The 15,967-nt window shown below is 43.0% G+C and overlaps 1 protein-coding gene across 1 annotated transcript; it reads left to right on the forward strand.

Annotated features, from left to right (window-relative positions):
* Positions 1 to 1,856: 1,856 nt before the first annotated feature.
* Positions 1,857 to 11,336, forward strand: PIN4 (peptidylprolyl cis/trans isomerase, NIMA-interacting 4). Its single transcript, XM_058536177.1, has 4 exons — positions 1,857 to 1,975; positions 5,093 to 5,166; positions 10,578 to 10,697; positions 11,101 to 11,336. The coding sequence occupies exons 1-4, from the start codon at positions 1,933 to 1,935 to the stop codon at positions 11,257 to 11,259; spliced, it is 396 nt and encodes a 131-aa protein (XP_058392160.1). The 5' UTR covers positions 1,857 to 1,932; the 3' UTR covers positions 11,260 to 11,336.
* The last annotated feature ends 4,631 nt before the right edge of the window (positions 11,337 to 15,967 follow it).

A 15,967-nucleotide genomic window follows, 5' to 3' on the forward strand; every position in this document is an offset into this window, starting at 1 on the left:
GCTGGAGACCTATATATTCTGGCCGGCAGTGGCAAGCTGGGACAGCTATCTTGTGGAGTGGAGGAAAAGCCCTGAGGTTATATACAAACTGGGGGGAGAGGGGTTGTAAGGGGAGAAAGTGTAGGGGCACAAATTCAAAACTCATTTATCTTAAGCCTACACTCCATGAGCTAGTCATTGTTTTACGTGCTTTACAAATATGAACTTGTTTAAATCTCTTAACCTTAAAAGTAGGTACTATTATCATCAACTCCATTTTACCAATGATGAAACTGAGCCAGAGGGATGAGGTAACTTCCTCAAGGTCACAGAGCTAGTAGCCAGATGGTGGAGCAGGGATTTGAAGCCAGGTGGTCTGGCTCTAGAATCCATGCTTTTAACTACTATATTTTGCTGCACCATTATAGAAATTTTGAAAAATACACAAACATACACAACAATCTGTACTAGCACCACTGGTCACATTTTGCTGGATAGCCTTCCTGTCCTTTATAAGCATATATTATATACTTTTTAGAAAGGTATCATATTCTATAGCTTGTTCTACAGCCTTCCTTAAGGCCATTTCCCCTGTCTATACGACAGGTTAACACTCATTATTTTAAATGGCGCATATCCTTTTGTGTGCTTGAAACCTTATTTACTTAAGCAATATCCTACTGAGGGACATTTAGACTGCTTCCAATTTCTCTTGTGGGAGATCAAAATTGGCCACCCTAAAATATATCTCTTTACCTTGATTATTTTCTCTGACAGACATTTGACCTCCCACTAACTGCCTAAAGAATTTAACACAGAAGATCTATTCCAGGAAGGAGTTACTGTCATATGATGGCTGTAACATAATGCAAAATAGATGTTACAATAGGAAAGGCACCAACAAGCCCATCTTATCAAAAATTCTCTCTCTCTGAGGCCACATTCTCTAGGCAGCCCTGCAAAGAGTTGCCAGACAAATATTTACATTTATAAGGGAAATCTCCATTTGTAAAGGTAGCTCCCTCTCTGTGCTGAGGGGAAGGGGGGTTGGCCTCTCTAGAAACCTATCAGTATGGAGGATAAGGCTTAAATCTGCATACCCTCCATTACTGTGATTTCTGTCTCTCTTCTGTCTCCCTCCCCACCACCAACATCCTCCTCTGTCTTTAGCTGAAGATTCTATTTAAGAGGAGAATCTCTGCCATTGTGTTGAGAAACTCAGTTTCCCTGGTTTCTCCCATGTATACACGTTATCAAACTCGGTATTATTTTCTCCTGCTAACCTGTCTTTTAACTATTTGGCCAGCCAGAAGAACCTTAAGGGAAAGAGCAGAGGGGGATTCTCCCTCTTCCCCACACTCTCCATGACACAGTTCTGAATGAGGCAGAGGGATGATAGCCTTTTTAAAAAAGTACCCTTTGAACCCAATCAGCTACAGGCTGCAAAATAAAACTTAAAAATGAAAAACTACACGTGTGTGTAGGCAGGGGCAGGAGGAGGGGGCGGTCACCTCGACTCTTCCTGCTTTTCTTTTGTTTCGCGGCCCCGCGGGATTGGCTAGAGCCCTGCGGAGAGACTGCAAACCTCCGGCTTCCACTACGCACGCGTGGAGGAGGCGGGCGGAAGAGCCGATGAGCAAGGCAGCTGGGGCAAATAAGAGCATGCGAAAGAAGTAACAAAAAGCCCAGAGGCGGGGTTTATCACCCCTGCTCTACCTTTGGCTCCACCCCCCTACCTGGCCCAAGCTTCTTATTGGTCAGGCATCTTCAGCCCCATTGGTCCGAGGGCTAAAGGACTGGGTCTGCCCCAAGATATGCCTGCTTCCGGAGCTGCAGTAAGAACCGTCAATTGCGATGCTGCTTTCAGGCATTTGTTTAGGACATGCCCCTGGGGCCTGAAGGGGCTTTGTACGGCAACCGAAGCAGTTGCGAGTTCAACGGCAAGTTTCGAAGATGCCGCCCAAAGGAAAAAGTGGTTCTGGAAAAGTAGGGAAAGGTAGAGCGGTCAGAGCAACCGGGGAGAATGGGGTTGGGTGAGGAGCGAGGGGAGGAAGCAGACTGGCGACTCCCAGGGTCCCGGACGGAGGCAGGGGGTGGTCAGTGTCTAGAGGACTGACCAGGAAATAAGTTGGGGATGATCAGTGTGGACTTCTCTGGAAAGCTGTAATTGAAAAAGCATAGAAATTAGATGGTAGAAGAGAACAAAGGATTAAGAGGAAGTCGTATTTTGTTTGTTTCTTAAGAATGGGGAAAACTTAGGAATGAGGCTGACGTGAAGGATCCAGTAGAGTTAGAGAAGTAAAGGTACACAGGAGTGAGATTTGGGAGAAAATGGGGTCCAGGATAGAGGTGGAGCAGTTGACCTTTGAATAGGAGAAGGGATACCTTACGCTTGAGGTCACAGTGCAAGAGACGAGGATGTGTGGTTGTGAAAATTGGGGCCAGAGAGAGGGGAAGGGGTGGAGCTTGTGGGAAATCGTGCTTAATGGCCTCAGTTTTTTTTAAAGCTTCAGCGCATAGTTGTGTATCCTAGTTGTTAGTTTACTTCTCTATGTGAGCTGCCGCTACAGTATGACGACTGACAGAGGAGTGGTGTGGTTCCACAACCGGGAAACGAACCCCGGGTTGCGGCCATGAGAGCGCCCAGTCTTAACCACTAGACCTCTGGGGCTGGCTCCAATTTCTTAATAAAATGGAAGGCAAGGGTAATTTTTAAGACTGAGGGGGCAGGAGGCTGGCCCCGTGGCTTAGCGGTTAAGTGCGCGCCCTCCGCTACTGGCGGCCCGGGTTCGGATCCTGAGCTCGCACCGACGCATGGCTTCTCCGGCCATGGTGAGGCCGCGTCCCACATACAGCAACTAGAATGATGTGCAACTATGACATACAACTATCTAGTGGGGCTTTGGGGGAAAAAAAAAGGAGGAGGAGTGGCAATAGATGTTAGCTCAGAGCCGGTCTTCCTCAGCAAAAAGAGGAGGATTAGCACGGATGTTAGCTCAGGGCTGATCTTCCTCACAAAAAAAAAAAAAAGACTGAGGAGTAGGGACTGAGTAGGGGTATTAAGGAGAGTGGTAAAGGTTTGGAATAGTCATTGAAGGTGATGGGAGAGGGAATGAAACACTAGTAAAAGGATTGCCCTCAGTGCTGAGAACCTAAGATTGAAGGCCATGAATTTGTAGAGGACACAATCTGCACAGTCAGAATTTATCTAGCACCGTGCAACTGGCACAATATAGGACTGAAAAGAGCTAGGTGTAGCCTTGAGCCAAGGTTGAGGTTTTGTTGGACAACAATAATAGAAGGATAGCAACACAAGAGAAATAAGAGTGCCAGTGAGAACTCAGTTCAGATGATCAAGCATGGGGTGCAGACAGGGAAGAGAAGGAGAAGTCTGATAGTCTACAGGGAAGAGAAGGAGAAGTCTGATAGTCTAGAGGAACGTAGCAGGATAAAGGGACTGAAGGGGGGTGCAGTTTCTGTGACGTCAAAGAGCAGTGTGGTGGGAATGAAGCATGAGAAAGCTGGAAGAACAGGAAGTTGTAGCCAGAGACTGAACTAGTAGTTCTGAGTGGCACAGTACTATGGTGTGCCCCTGGGAGCAGTGGCCTGGAGTAGAAGGCATCGGCATTCTGGAGGGAGGTCCAGAAGTGTGAGGTTAGGTTGTTGGATGATTCCTCAGCATAGATGGTGAGGTCATCCAAGGTGATGGCAGGAGTGAGGGTGGAAAGGAAGCCTGAAGCTGCTGCCAGAGGCCTCAGTTGATCAAAGGGAGTGAGGTGGCAGTCAGAAGATGACAGCATCCAGCGGGGGAGAGGATGGGATAAGTGGGAGACAGCATTGTTCGAGAGTGAATATACAGCAAACCCACTTTAAGAGTTCTGTTGTGATAGAACTCCTTTGGCAGTAACATTTTTTAGGCATTTGGTGGTATTTTGGGTTTTCAGTTTAGTTGAACATTTATTGAACAACTGTTTTGTGCCAGGCACTGTGCTAGGCATTAGATATACTAAGACGAGTAAGATGGAGTCTCTTGATTAAAACTTTGCAATGGCTCCCTATTACTTCTAGGGTAAATTCCAGGTTCCTTAATGGGGCCCAAAGGCCCTCATACCCTAACCCTCAGCCACCTCCTCTGGGCTCATCTTACAGCACTCCCACCTCAGATTTGGCTTTATCCATAGTTTCCTACACATACCACGCTGTTTCCTGCCCCTGGAGTGCCCCCTTACCCTTGTCCTTTCTTCATCTGATGAGCTCCTACTCATCCAGGAAACGTTCCCTGGCTGGCTAAAATGTCCCTCTGTCATTCCACAGCTTCCTGTCCGTAATCATAGATCATTCTCCTGCAATGATCTATTTACGTAACTGTTTATATATCCATCTTCCCCAGTAGAATATGAGCTCCCTGAAGGAAGGTACCGTGGCTTTGTATCCCCAGTGACTGGAACTTAGTAGTTCCTTAGGAAATGTTTATTGAACTGAACACTTAATCCAGCAATAGTTCTTAGGACCATCAGCCTCTAACAGTAATTATGCTGCCATCGACACAGACGTTGACATAATAATAAAATGTAAGATGCTGCCAGTGGTTGTTAATCTGAATATCGATAGGTTTTCTTAGGAAAGTGTCAATGGGTAATGTAGTAGACTCTGGAAATTTGGACATCAATGTATTCTTTAGCCACATATGGGTGGTGGGAAATTTGATCTTTATTTAAAATATATTCTTGGAGATTTTACTTATTGGAATTGTGAGTACTCAGATACATTGTTGCAGTGCTTATTAGAAATCTTACAAAACCTCAGGGGTTTGCCGTTAGAAGGCAGGATTTCAAATTGGGTCCAGAAAATCTGGACCAGGCTTCTGGCACTCTCAACCATTAGCACACTCACTTGTGTATCCATTTTCCTTGAAGGGTTTATGTAGCATGTGAATTTTCTGTTTTAAGAGAGGTGAGTCACAGATTAATTTAGCTTGATGTAGTAAACTGTCTGGCAGAATTCCCTTTTGAAGTTTGGTGCTGTGATGGAAGTATCAACTCCTATTGTGTTGGACCTTTCTGTAAATATCAAGGTGCAGTTTAAACGAGTACATGTCATCTTTTCTCTAAAGGAGGAGCAGCCTCTGGGAGTGACAGTTCTGACAAGAAGGCTCAGGGTCCCAAAGGTGGTGGCAATGCAGTAAAGGTGAGTTAGTAGTTCTTTTTCTTAACGTTAAGTATAAATAACATATATATGGGTGTTACTTTGGTACACTTAAAAGGAAAAGACAGTATACTGAACTCATCGTAAGAAGCTAGCCTAACACTGATGTAAAATCCAGGTAACACAAAATTGGAAAATAGAGACCAGTCTCACTTATGAAAAGTAGTTTTTCTCAAATGCTTTCTCAGACATCCAGAATTTCTTCATACTTCAGTATTATTCCTTAAAATGTATTAAGTTAGATCTTCCCAGTAAGTGAATGAATTATTTCTCAAGATGAAATAATTTTTTATAAAACCAAGAGCTTAGATAAACAAGCAAAGGCACAGGTCTCATTAGATGGCTCCTCCACTGGTAAGCTACAAGCCAGGGCCCTCACCATGAAAATGGGGCTGGGAGACAATCGCAAATAATTACTTGAAGTACTTGACCTAGTCCCAGAGGAGTGTCTGCCCTGGAAAAATATAATCTGCAAACAGAACTATACTACTTAGTGCCATGTAACAAAGCAATTTCCATGTTTCAGTCAGGATATAGGATCCCATACTTTGATTCATTCATTCAATGAGGATTTAGTGACATCTGCTCTGTGCCAAGCGGTGTACTAAGTTCTGGGTATTTAAAAAAATAAAAAACAGGTAAGAGATGGTCCCTGTTATCATAGTCTAGTTGGGAGCAGTTAGGTAAAGAAAGAAATTTCCTTGCTGTATGATAAGTGCACTAGGAGAATTACATCATATAAATCCAACCATACACATGCAGCCAAAAGAAAAAGAGAGATAATGTAAATAGTGTGGGCCATTCTGCCCACTTTTCTACTCAATGAACCTATGCCCCAGAGAGGGAACGAAATGGGAGACATGAATCTGCTGACCTCTGTTCTCGTATGAGCATCCAGCCATGTGAAGTGGGATTCTGGTCTCCAAAGATAAGTTTTCATAAGACATGGCCCCTAAATACAAACCAGCTACTTCATCTGATGTTCAGCTGAAGACGTCATTGTTACAACATGGGCGGGGGAGACAGGCTATGTTGGGCTTAATGAGGGCAGACATGTTGGTATCCAGTATGGTATCTGAATGAATGAATCAAAGTATGGGATCCTATATCCTGACTGAAACATGGAAATTGCTTTGTTGGTATCTTCACAAGGGATGTGTAGAGTACTTTTGGCTATCTGCAGTTTTCACCTTATGTGCTGACTTTTACAAGCACCTAACCTAAGAGACTGCTCCACTGCATATGGCTTTAAAAAGGCATCTTGCCCTCTCTGGAAAAGAATAAGTTCAGTGTGGCTGTACATGAGGTAGATGGAGAGGGGTGGCATGTAATTAGGTAGGAAAGTCAATTAGGGTTAAACCTTTTTGTTAAGCTTTATCTTTTGAGATTTTTTTTTTTAGAGAGAGAGAGATCTCTGGAGTCTCTTCTCTTTTTTTGAGGAAGATTGGCCCTGCGCTAACATCTGTTGCCAATCTTCCTCTTTTTCTTTTTTCTCCCCAAAGCCCCAGTACGTAGTTGTATATCATAGTTGTAGAGTTGTAGCTCTTCTATGTGGGACGCCGCCTCAGCATGGCTTGATGAGCAGTATGTAAGTCCACACCCAGGATTCGAACCAGCCAACCCCAGGCTGCCGAAGCGGAACGTGTGAACTTAACTGCTACGCCACCGGGCCAGCCCCTTTTTTGAGATAATTTTAGACTCATAGCTTCAGTTGTAAGAAATAATACATGTACCTTTTACTCTGTTTCCCCCAATGGTAACATTTTACAAAACTCTAGTTCAATAGCACAACCAGGAGATTGACATTGATGCAGTCAAGATACAGAACAGTTCCATCACCAGAAGGATCCCTGTGTTGCCCTTTTATAGCCACACCCACTTTCCTCCCGCCCCTGCCTCTGCCTCCTCCTTAACCCCTGGCAACAACTAATCTGTTCTCCATTTCTGTAATTTTATAATTTCAAGAATGTGGTTTTTTGTTTTTTTTTTTTAAAGATTTTATTTATTTATTTTTTTCCCTCCAAAGCCCCAGTAGATTGTTGTATGTCATAGCTGCACATCCTTCTAGTTGCTGTATGTGGGACGCGGCCTCAGCATGGCTGGAGAAGCGGTGCGTCCGTGCACGCCCGGGATCCGAACCCGGGCCGCCAGCAGCGGAGCCCGCGCACTTAACCGCTAAGCCACGGGGCCGGCCCTCAAGAATGTTATATGGATGGAATGATACAGTGTGTAACCTTTTGGGATTGGCTTTTTTCTTTCAGCATAATTCTCTGGAGATTTCATTCAAGTTATTGCATGTATCAATAGTCTGTTCCTTTGTATTGCTGAGTAGTGTTCCATGGAATGGAAGTGCTGTAGTATGTTTAACTGTTCACCTGCTGGAGGACAGCTGGGTTGTTTCCAGTGTTTGTGAAGGCCCCAGCAGGGGAGGGACCCTGAAACCCTCCAGCCTTTTAGGGTCTAGGCTCCTTCTACATCCTGCCATTTTGCTTTAGACCCCACTCCCCATTCCTGAGCCTGTCCGTGCCCTGTGTTACTAGGGCTGTCCGGATCTTGAAATCCACCCTTCACTTCCTGCCTTCCCCAATCCTGTTCTGTTCTTCTCCGCACACAGACCTCTAGGCCCTCAAGCCGTTCCTGTTCTCCTCACCTTCTCCCAGGCTTTATGTCTGTTCTCTAAGCCCCGTTATGTCCTGTAAGCTGGAAATTAGATCGAAGGTCTTGACCATTGGATCAAGGAGCCTGACTCCTTTTCCTTTGGTCCTCTGCTGCATCCACCTGACAAACTACAACTCAGGATCAGTCCAATGGTCTACTTTTTTACACTGAAACCCAGAACTGCTGGGCCCTACTGGAGGGTCACACAGCCTTGGGGATTTGGGGCCACTAATTCCTGGTCTCTAACCCTAGCTAGGCCCTCAGTACTGCTCAGCAGTCCTTTGCCTCTTACCTCAAGTGATCCACCACCCTGCTCCAGTCAGTCAGCAGATCACTTTGTCCAGTGGTTCTCACCTCTCATCAGGTTCACCTGGAGAGCTTCTACAACAACCAGTGCCTAGGGCCCCACCCCAGACCAGCTACCTCAGAATCTCTGGGGAGTGAGGCCTGGACCTTGATTTATTTTTTAGAAGCTCTGGGGGTGATTCTGATGTGCTGCCAGGGTTGAGAAACACTGATCCAGTCTCACAGGGTTGGTGTGAGGATTTCATGAGATAATGCATGTAAAGCACTTAGCACAGTGCCTAGCAAATACTAAGTACTCAATAACTTTTAAATATTGTTATAATTTTCACAAGAAAATGGAAACCAGACCTATAGTCAGGAACTCATTGGCTTTCCAGCCCCCTATCAACAAAGTTATCTTCACCCCCACCCCCCTCTTCTCACCTTCTTCCTTTAAGGCTCACTAATTTTTCAAACAGTGCTCTGAATGCCAGACCTTGCTCCTTCATTTCTCCACCCTCTTTCTTGGCTCTGTCTTCAACCTTTCCCTCTACTGCATCTTTCCCTTCCTTCTGAAAATATGCCCAGGGATCTTGAAAATACACACATGTCCTGTGACCCTTTTCCTCTGACCAGAGCCCTTTCTCCTTTTCTAACTCAGTTGGGGAAGTACCCCCCAACACATTGCCTTCCCACTTCCCGTTACTCCCTCAGTCAGCCTGCTGCAGCCTGGCTTCTGCACTTACTACTCTCTCCAACTGCTTTTGCTAAGGTCATCCATCAATCTTGCTAAATTGATTGTACCTCTTACCTGATCACTCTGCAGCATTTAACCCTGTTGAACATTTCCTCCTTGAAACTTTCTCTTGCCTTGGTTTCTGTTAACACACCTTTCTCTTCTACCTATCTGGCCCTTCCTTTTCATTATGCTTGTTGAGCTGCTTTCTTTGCTTATTGCTTAAACGTTGATATTCTCCAAGGATGTCTTTAACCTACTTTCCTCCTCTTCTCATTCTACATAGCCTCCCTGGGTAATCTCATCACCTCTCACAGCATCAGCTACTACCTCCATGCTGATTGCTCCCTAATTCTCTCCATAGCTTTGCTCTCTTCTAAGATGCCAGTCTTACCCAGTTGCTACTTGGTCAGTCACAATTACAAACCCCACAGGTACTACAGACTCATTGTGTCTAACTTATCAAACTGTCCAAACCAGAATACTTGTTTATTCCTCTATAAAATGGCGGATGGTATCGCCTTTCTGTGATCATGAATACTGTGTGCTTTTTCCCAGTAATTGAACCAGAAGGTTGCTTTGTGAGTGTAGAAGCAGAAAGAGGGAGGCAGTCTAGAAGCTGTTTTAGCTAGGCTGAGTTGAGGTCTGATGAGCCATCCTTGTCCCCCAACATGTATCTCTCTGGTGTCCAGATTGTTTGTCCCTGTCTCCCCTGGACAGTGCTGGACACATTCTATAGACGTTTGCCTCTCTGAGCCCTGCTTTTTAACACATTCTTTCCTTTGCTGGGTTGGTATCTCCTGTGTAGCTCCTCCAGTCAGGAAATTACTCCTGTGGGCCTAGGATTCCCTCGCTCCCAATTTCAGTAATTGAACCCTGAGGACAACCTTGGTTCGCTTGTCTCTAAATTTATAAGGGAGACACCTTTAGCCCCTACCCCAGTGTATCACTTGCCATATGGAACAACAGATTCTATTTGCATGAGAAATGGGAAATCCTGCAAAACAGATGTCTTGACAAAATCATTTTTAAGGATATAGTGATTTTTTTAAAACATGGCTTTTTGTAAACATACGTCAGATTTGAATACTTCTATAGGGTTGAGTATTCTTAATATTCAACATACGATACTTTTTCAAAGTGTTGAATTGTGGGGAGGCTTTATACATTGGGCCTCTTTTGGTAAAAAGTGTTTCCTAGTGGGTTTTTTTTTCATATATTTCCCACTCTGATGAATGCTACCTTTATTGAATGCTAGCTGCATTAGCTCAATCTTCACAACACTGTGAGAACACATAGGTACTGTTATTATCTCAATGCATACATGAGGAAACACTTAGAGGTTTAAAAACATGCCTAAGATCATACAGCAGAGTTGGGATTTGACTCCAGGACCCAAGCTTTCAACCATGATCATGTTTCCTCTTCCTCTTACCATTGAGGTACATAGTCAAAGATGGGAGCTTCCCACAGCCAGGTGCCCGTTTTCCATCTAAATCGAGGTTCTGAGATATTGTCGTCATGTGGGAAATGAGTTTCTGGCCATCACCCAACTGGGCAGACTTCCAGGATTTTCTGTTGCCGTGAGCTAATGTGTTTTATTTTTTGTTTTTTGTTTTTTACTAATGGGGGTAATCAGACATGACTGCTGTACTGTGAGGAAAGGAATCGTTTGGGTCTCCAAGTATTATGTGAACATACTTTTTCCTTGTAGGTCAGACACATTCTGTGTGAAAAACAAGGAAGAATCATGGAAGCCATGGAAAAGTTAAAGTCTGGAATGAGATTCAATGAAGTGGCTGCACAATATAGTGAAGATAAAGCCAGGCAAGGGGTATGGTGCTCTTATCATTTGAAATGATCTGTTCCCCACAGAGGACACCCAGCAGTAGGGATTATTTCTATGTTCTGCCATTAATTTTAGCCATATCTTGGTTTAAAGATCTTAAAAGCAGAAATGTCCAACTTGTGAACAGTTAAATGTGGGTCCCCTATGTCTAAACCTAGGCATGACCAAACTTGCACAGCTAACAGACACCCGGTAACATTGTGAGTGCTTCTGTGTTCCATTCAGGGTTGGACCTCTTCTACCCGTTTGTCCTTGTGGAGCCCTCTCCTTACAGCCCAGATGAATAAACCTAGGAACCTTAGCATTTGTGTTGGGAAATTCTCAAGCTACAGTAGAACTGTTCCCTCTTCAGGGCCACTTGACATCACATATCTTTTGGGTTTTGCAGGGCGACTTGGGTTGGATGACCAGAGGGTCTATGGTGGGACCATTTCAAGAAGCAGCATTTGCCTTGCCTATCAGTGGGCTGGATAAGCCTGTGTTTACAGACCCTCCAGTAAAGACAAAATTTGGATATCATATTATTATGGTTGAAGGGAGAAAATAAAATTGTATGAAAGACTGAATATGTTTTATACATTCTGCTTATTTCTTTAAAAGTTATTGAATAATTCTTGTATTTTATGAACTCTGTCATTGTGGGTTTGTAGGTACAAAAGCAGGTGGGTAGAGGTCAGCATACACTGTACACTGCAGTAGGTAGTCAGTTGGTGGTTCTCAAAGATGAGTCAAGTGGACTCCTTTAACCTGTCGTCCTTTTCCTTCCAGAATGACTTTATCTGATTCTCAGTATATCCTAGAAGTTCATTTAGAAACCATCTCTAGGGGAGCCAAATATGAGTTCATACTATGCACACGTTGAATTGGACATTGAATAGATGGATTCTAATATGAAAATCATCATATAAGTTTCTAGACAACACTTGTTTTTTAAGTTAGCCAACTTGGATCTGCCAGGACAGTTATTATTAGCTCCATTGTCTTAACACAGTACATGGCACATAATGGCCATTCAACATTAACTACTTTCTTTTTAAATAAATGTTTATTGCAGGAAAAAAAGCACTCAGTTCTTCTACCAGTTGTTTGTACTAGACTAAGCAGCCATTCACCAAGTGCTGGTTAAGGGAGAAATGTCAGAATAAAAACATTTCCTCATCTTCAAATGTATTGGTTACATTATGACCATCCCTTCCAGGGCCAATGTTCTGTGTATCTACGTTTTCTAAATTTATAATGCCATATTTATGACATACAAAAAAGTATAAAGAATAATATAAATACTATACTGCTTCAAAAACAAAACTTTGTCAACACAACTATGTGATTCTTAATAGTGATTCTTTTAAGACACCGTGTTATCTCAGCTGCATTTGACATGCCACGTTATGCTACGTAGTGGCAACTTCACCTAGAGACTTAAGGTTCCCATTTTAGAAGAGTTTCTGAGCACCCAAGCGGATTATGCCTTCATGAGATTTTCCTCACTGAGCAGACCAAAGGCTGCCCCATTCCCTGGGATGCATAGATACGCCAGTACGATAGAGAGAGATGTTCAAAATAGGAAGTGTAAGATGAAACTGCTTTATTTTTTTTTTTCCCCCAAAGCCCCAGTAGATAGTTGTATGTCATAGCTGCACATCCTTCTAGTTGCTGTATGTGGGATGTGGCCTCAGCATGGCTGGACAAGCGGTGAGTTGGTGTGCACCCAGGAACCGAACCCGGGCCACCAGCAGCAGAGTGCGCGCACTTAACCGCTAAGCCACGGGGCCGGCCCTGAAACTGCTTTAAAAACCACATTCAAAACAATGTCTCTAAATAAGGGCTATAAATTCTGAAAATCTTGAAGGAAATTCTGAAAAGCTTTATGTACATGAGACACTACCTAGGCTAGAGTCCTTTGCTCAGGACATTGGCTTACCCAGGATACTAAGTGAATACATTTTGCATGGGTGTCACTCACAAAGGAAGGAAGCTGGAGTGCTCGAAAGGTGGACTAGAAAGAGCAAACTAATTTCTGTGGCATGGAGAGAGAGCCGTTATAAGCTAGCTTGTGAGCAGGTGGGGCAGAAACGGGCCTCTGACACCAAGCAAACCTGTGGGACGTTAGCTTTTGACTGGTAACTATGGTTCTAAAGGAGTTGGTAAATGAAAAAATTAAGGATTTATACAGATTTATACACATTATAGCACATGCATTCAATTTTGCTTTGAAACTGCATCTTTTTCATTAAGTTCAGTGCTTAAAGAACAAACCTCATTCATAGTAAAATAATTGCGAATTAAAACCAAAATGAGATCCCGCTTTTTACCCATCAGATTGGCAAAGTTCAAAACGCTTAATATTTTGTTGGTGAGGGTATGGGGAAATAGGTATTCATTCATTAATGATGGAAATGTACACTATTATAACCTCTATAGGGAACAATTTGGCAATACCTATCAAAATGATAAATACACCCTTTGACCCAGGAACTACATTTCTAGGAATCTATTCTGTAGATATAATCACACGTATAAAAGGTACAAGGATATTACAGTGTCAGTTGGAAACAAACTGAATATCTATCATTAGAAGATGATAAATTATGGTATATCCATTCAATAGAATATCATGCAGCTGTGTTCAAGTTAAAAACAGGTGCAGAACAGTGTGTATAGTATACTGTCACTTGGGTAAAAACATAAATATATACACACATATGCTTGTACATACATAGACTGCCTCTGGGAGTGGCAATCCAGAACTGGGGGCAGGAGTGGGTGAGAAACTTTTTACCTCATACCTTTAGAGCAGGGGTCTTAATCTGTTTTGTGCCATGGAGCCCAATTAAGTCGTTTTATATATATAAAACGACTTAAAAATATGTATTTAAATTTTAAATATGTGTTTATATAATCTTTATTAATATATTAAGTAAGATCTAGTTGTAGGTCTAAAAACTACTGTGATTTTTCTAGTGATGAATATCTGGTATTTTGAGATAACTGTAATAACAATAAAATCTCTGTGATTTCTGTTGGTGACAAAGTCACAGGTACTGCTAAAACTTCTGCAGTTTGTTGCCTACATTCATAATGAAAGGAAACATTAAATTACAGATAACGGGGCAGTGGGGGAAAAAGATGTAACTTTTTCCCATCCAAATTCACAGACATCTGAATTCTATCCATGAACTTCAGTTTAAAAATCCCTGCCTTAGATACTGTTTGTTTGAATATTTTATCATGTGCATGTATTTTTCCCCCCAAATTGTCATAATACACACTCAAACAAGAAGCATTTTGTTTTTTCAGTGAGAAATACACCTAGGCCTTAAGCCTCACTGTTCCGATCAAATGGATACAGGCCCCTCAAGCCTCCTGGCAGGCAAATAAACCCTGTAGGGCCTTTTTTTTTTACATCAGGCAAGAGGAATTTTCGCTGAATTTCCACATTCTGTATTCTTGATGGAAGGGACTGAAAAACAAAGACGTAGGGCGCAGCCAGTGATGCTCCTGCATCACCAGCCATTCGGTCCACATAGGGCAACAGGGAGCTGCACTGAGATGCAGACTATAAATTGCTGAATCAGTGTTACTCCCAAGATTTTTAAAAATAATGACATATCCAATCACATTACCCTCCCTAAATATTAGTAATAATTTCCTTTGGTAAGAGCAAAATTTTGTACTATGAACAAATAACCTATTATTTAATCTTCAGCTCATCTCTTAACCTTCTATCTGTATATTCTGTAATATACATAATATATGAGAATAGTAGTGTGTGTATATACATATAATTTACAAATTAGTTTTATGTGTGTGTATGTGATATAAAAAACAAATATCTGGTCTTTGTCCCTGGTTCCTGGCACACAGCTCCTAAAACCCTTGGAATCTCCGGAGCGATTACGAGTGTCTTTGTATGCTAATAAGATGACTATTGGCTGGGGGCCTCTAGCTTCAGGATGGGGGCTGGTCATCAGAAAGACCAAGACATAAGAGGGTTGATACCTTTGGCCCCATCCCCTGGCTTCTAGGAGAGGAGAGGGGCTGGAGATTGAGTTAATCACCAACGGCCAATGATTTAAACAAGCACGCCTATTAATGAAACTGTTACCGAAACCCAAGTGGGTTTGCCTCCTGGCAAGTTAAACCAGACTCCACCAGAAGAAGTTGTCACACAAAGTATATTTGCAGCAAATAGGAGACCACGCAAAATCATTTCCAAAGTGATGGCTCCCTGAACAAAGGGAAGCAAGGACCTTTTATTTCAGATGGGGAATGAATATTCAAAAGGAGAGGAGGGTATTCGCTTGCACAGGCTCAGTTGGAAAACATGTTTCCACATACACTGCTGATTACGGTGATGAGGCCTAAACTCCTGGAGAGATCTTAGCATTAAAAATAAGGAAAAGGTCATGGGCGTAGCTCGTGTGGTGGGGCTTGGTCTGGTTCAGGGTGGTTGGTGATTGCATCTCTTAACAAAAGGAAAGAAAACAATTTGGAAACAGTTCAATACTGCCCAACCCACCCTTGAGTTCCTCAGGGCAATAAGTGATAAAACCTCCATTAAAAACCCTAAAGGACTGGGTTCAGAGCTTTGGGTTGGTGAACACATCAAGGTGCTAGAAGTGTGGTGGTGCCCAGAGAGGGCATAAAAGACACTAAAAGACACACACACACACACCCGTACCTTGTCCCATGCATCTCTTCCATTTGGCTGCTCCTGAGTTGTATTCTTTATAAAAACTGGTAATAGTTTTCCTGAGTTCTGTGAGCCTTTCTAGCAAATTATTGAACCTGAAGGGGCAGTCATGGGAACCCTGAATTTGTAGCCAAGTTGGGATAGAAGTGTGGATAACGTGGGAACTCAATATTAGCAACTGGCATCTGAAGCGAGGGGAGTCTGATGGGAGTGAGCTCTTAAACCTGCGGAGTCTGACCCTAACTCCAGGCAGTGTCAGAATTGAGTTCAACTGTAGGACACCCAGTGGGTGTCTGTAGAGAATTGGAGAACTGCTTGGTATGGAATACCCCCACACATTTGGTGTCAGAAGTGTTGTGAGTAAAAACAGCTCAGTATATTATAAGTGGCTTTTCACTAGGTAACACATGGTTAAAAATCCATTTCACGCCTTACTATGTGATCTTGGGCAGGTCACAGCATCACTGAGCCTTAGTTTCCTCAACTGAAAAATGGAAATGCAATCCTCGACCTCAAAGGATTATGGTAAGGATTAAACGAGAAACCTATGTAGAGTACCCAG

The sequence above is a fragment of the Diceros bicornis genome, chromosome X (assembly GCF_020826845.1).
Source record: "Diceros bicornis minor isolate mBicDic1 chromosome X, mDicBic1.mat.cur, whole genome shotgun sequence".
Taxonomy (NCBI): Eukaryota; Metazoa; Chordata; class Mammalia; order Perissodactyla; family Rhinocerotidae; genus Diceros; species Diceros bicornis.

Excerpts from the sequence above, each read along its gene's own strand:
- PIN4 (XM_058536177.1), top strand. The coding sequence starts at position 1,933 with ATGCCGCCCAAAGGAAAAAGTGGTTCTGGAAAAGTAGGGAAAG. Across the intron at positions 1,976-5,092 it reads TTCTGGAAAAGTAGGGAAAG|GAGGAGCAGCCTCTGGGAGT; the intron begins GTAGAGCGGTCA and ends TTTTCTCTAAAG. Across the intron at positions 5,167-10,577 it reads GTGGTGGCAATGCAGTAAAG|GTCAGACACATTCTGTGTGA; the intron begins GTGAGTTAGTAG and ends TTTTCCTTGTAG.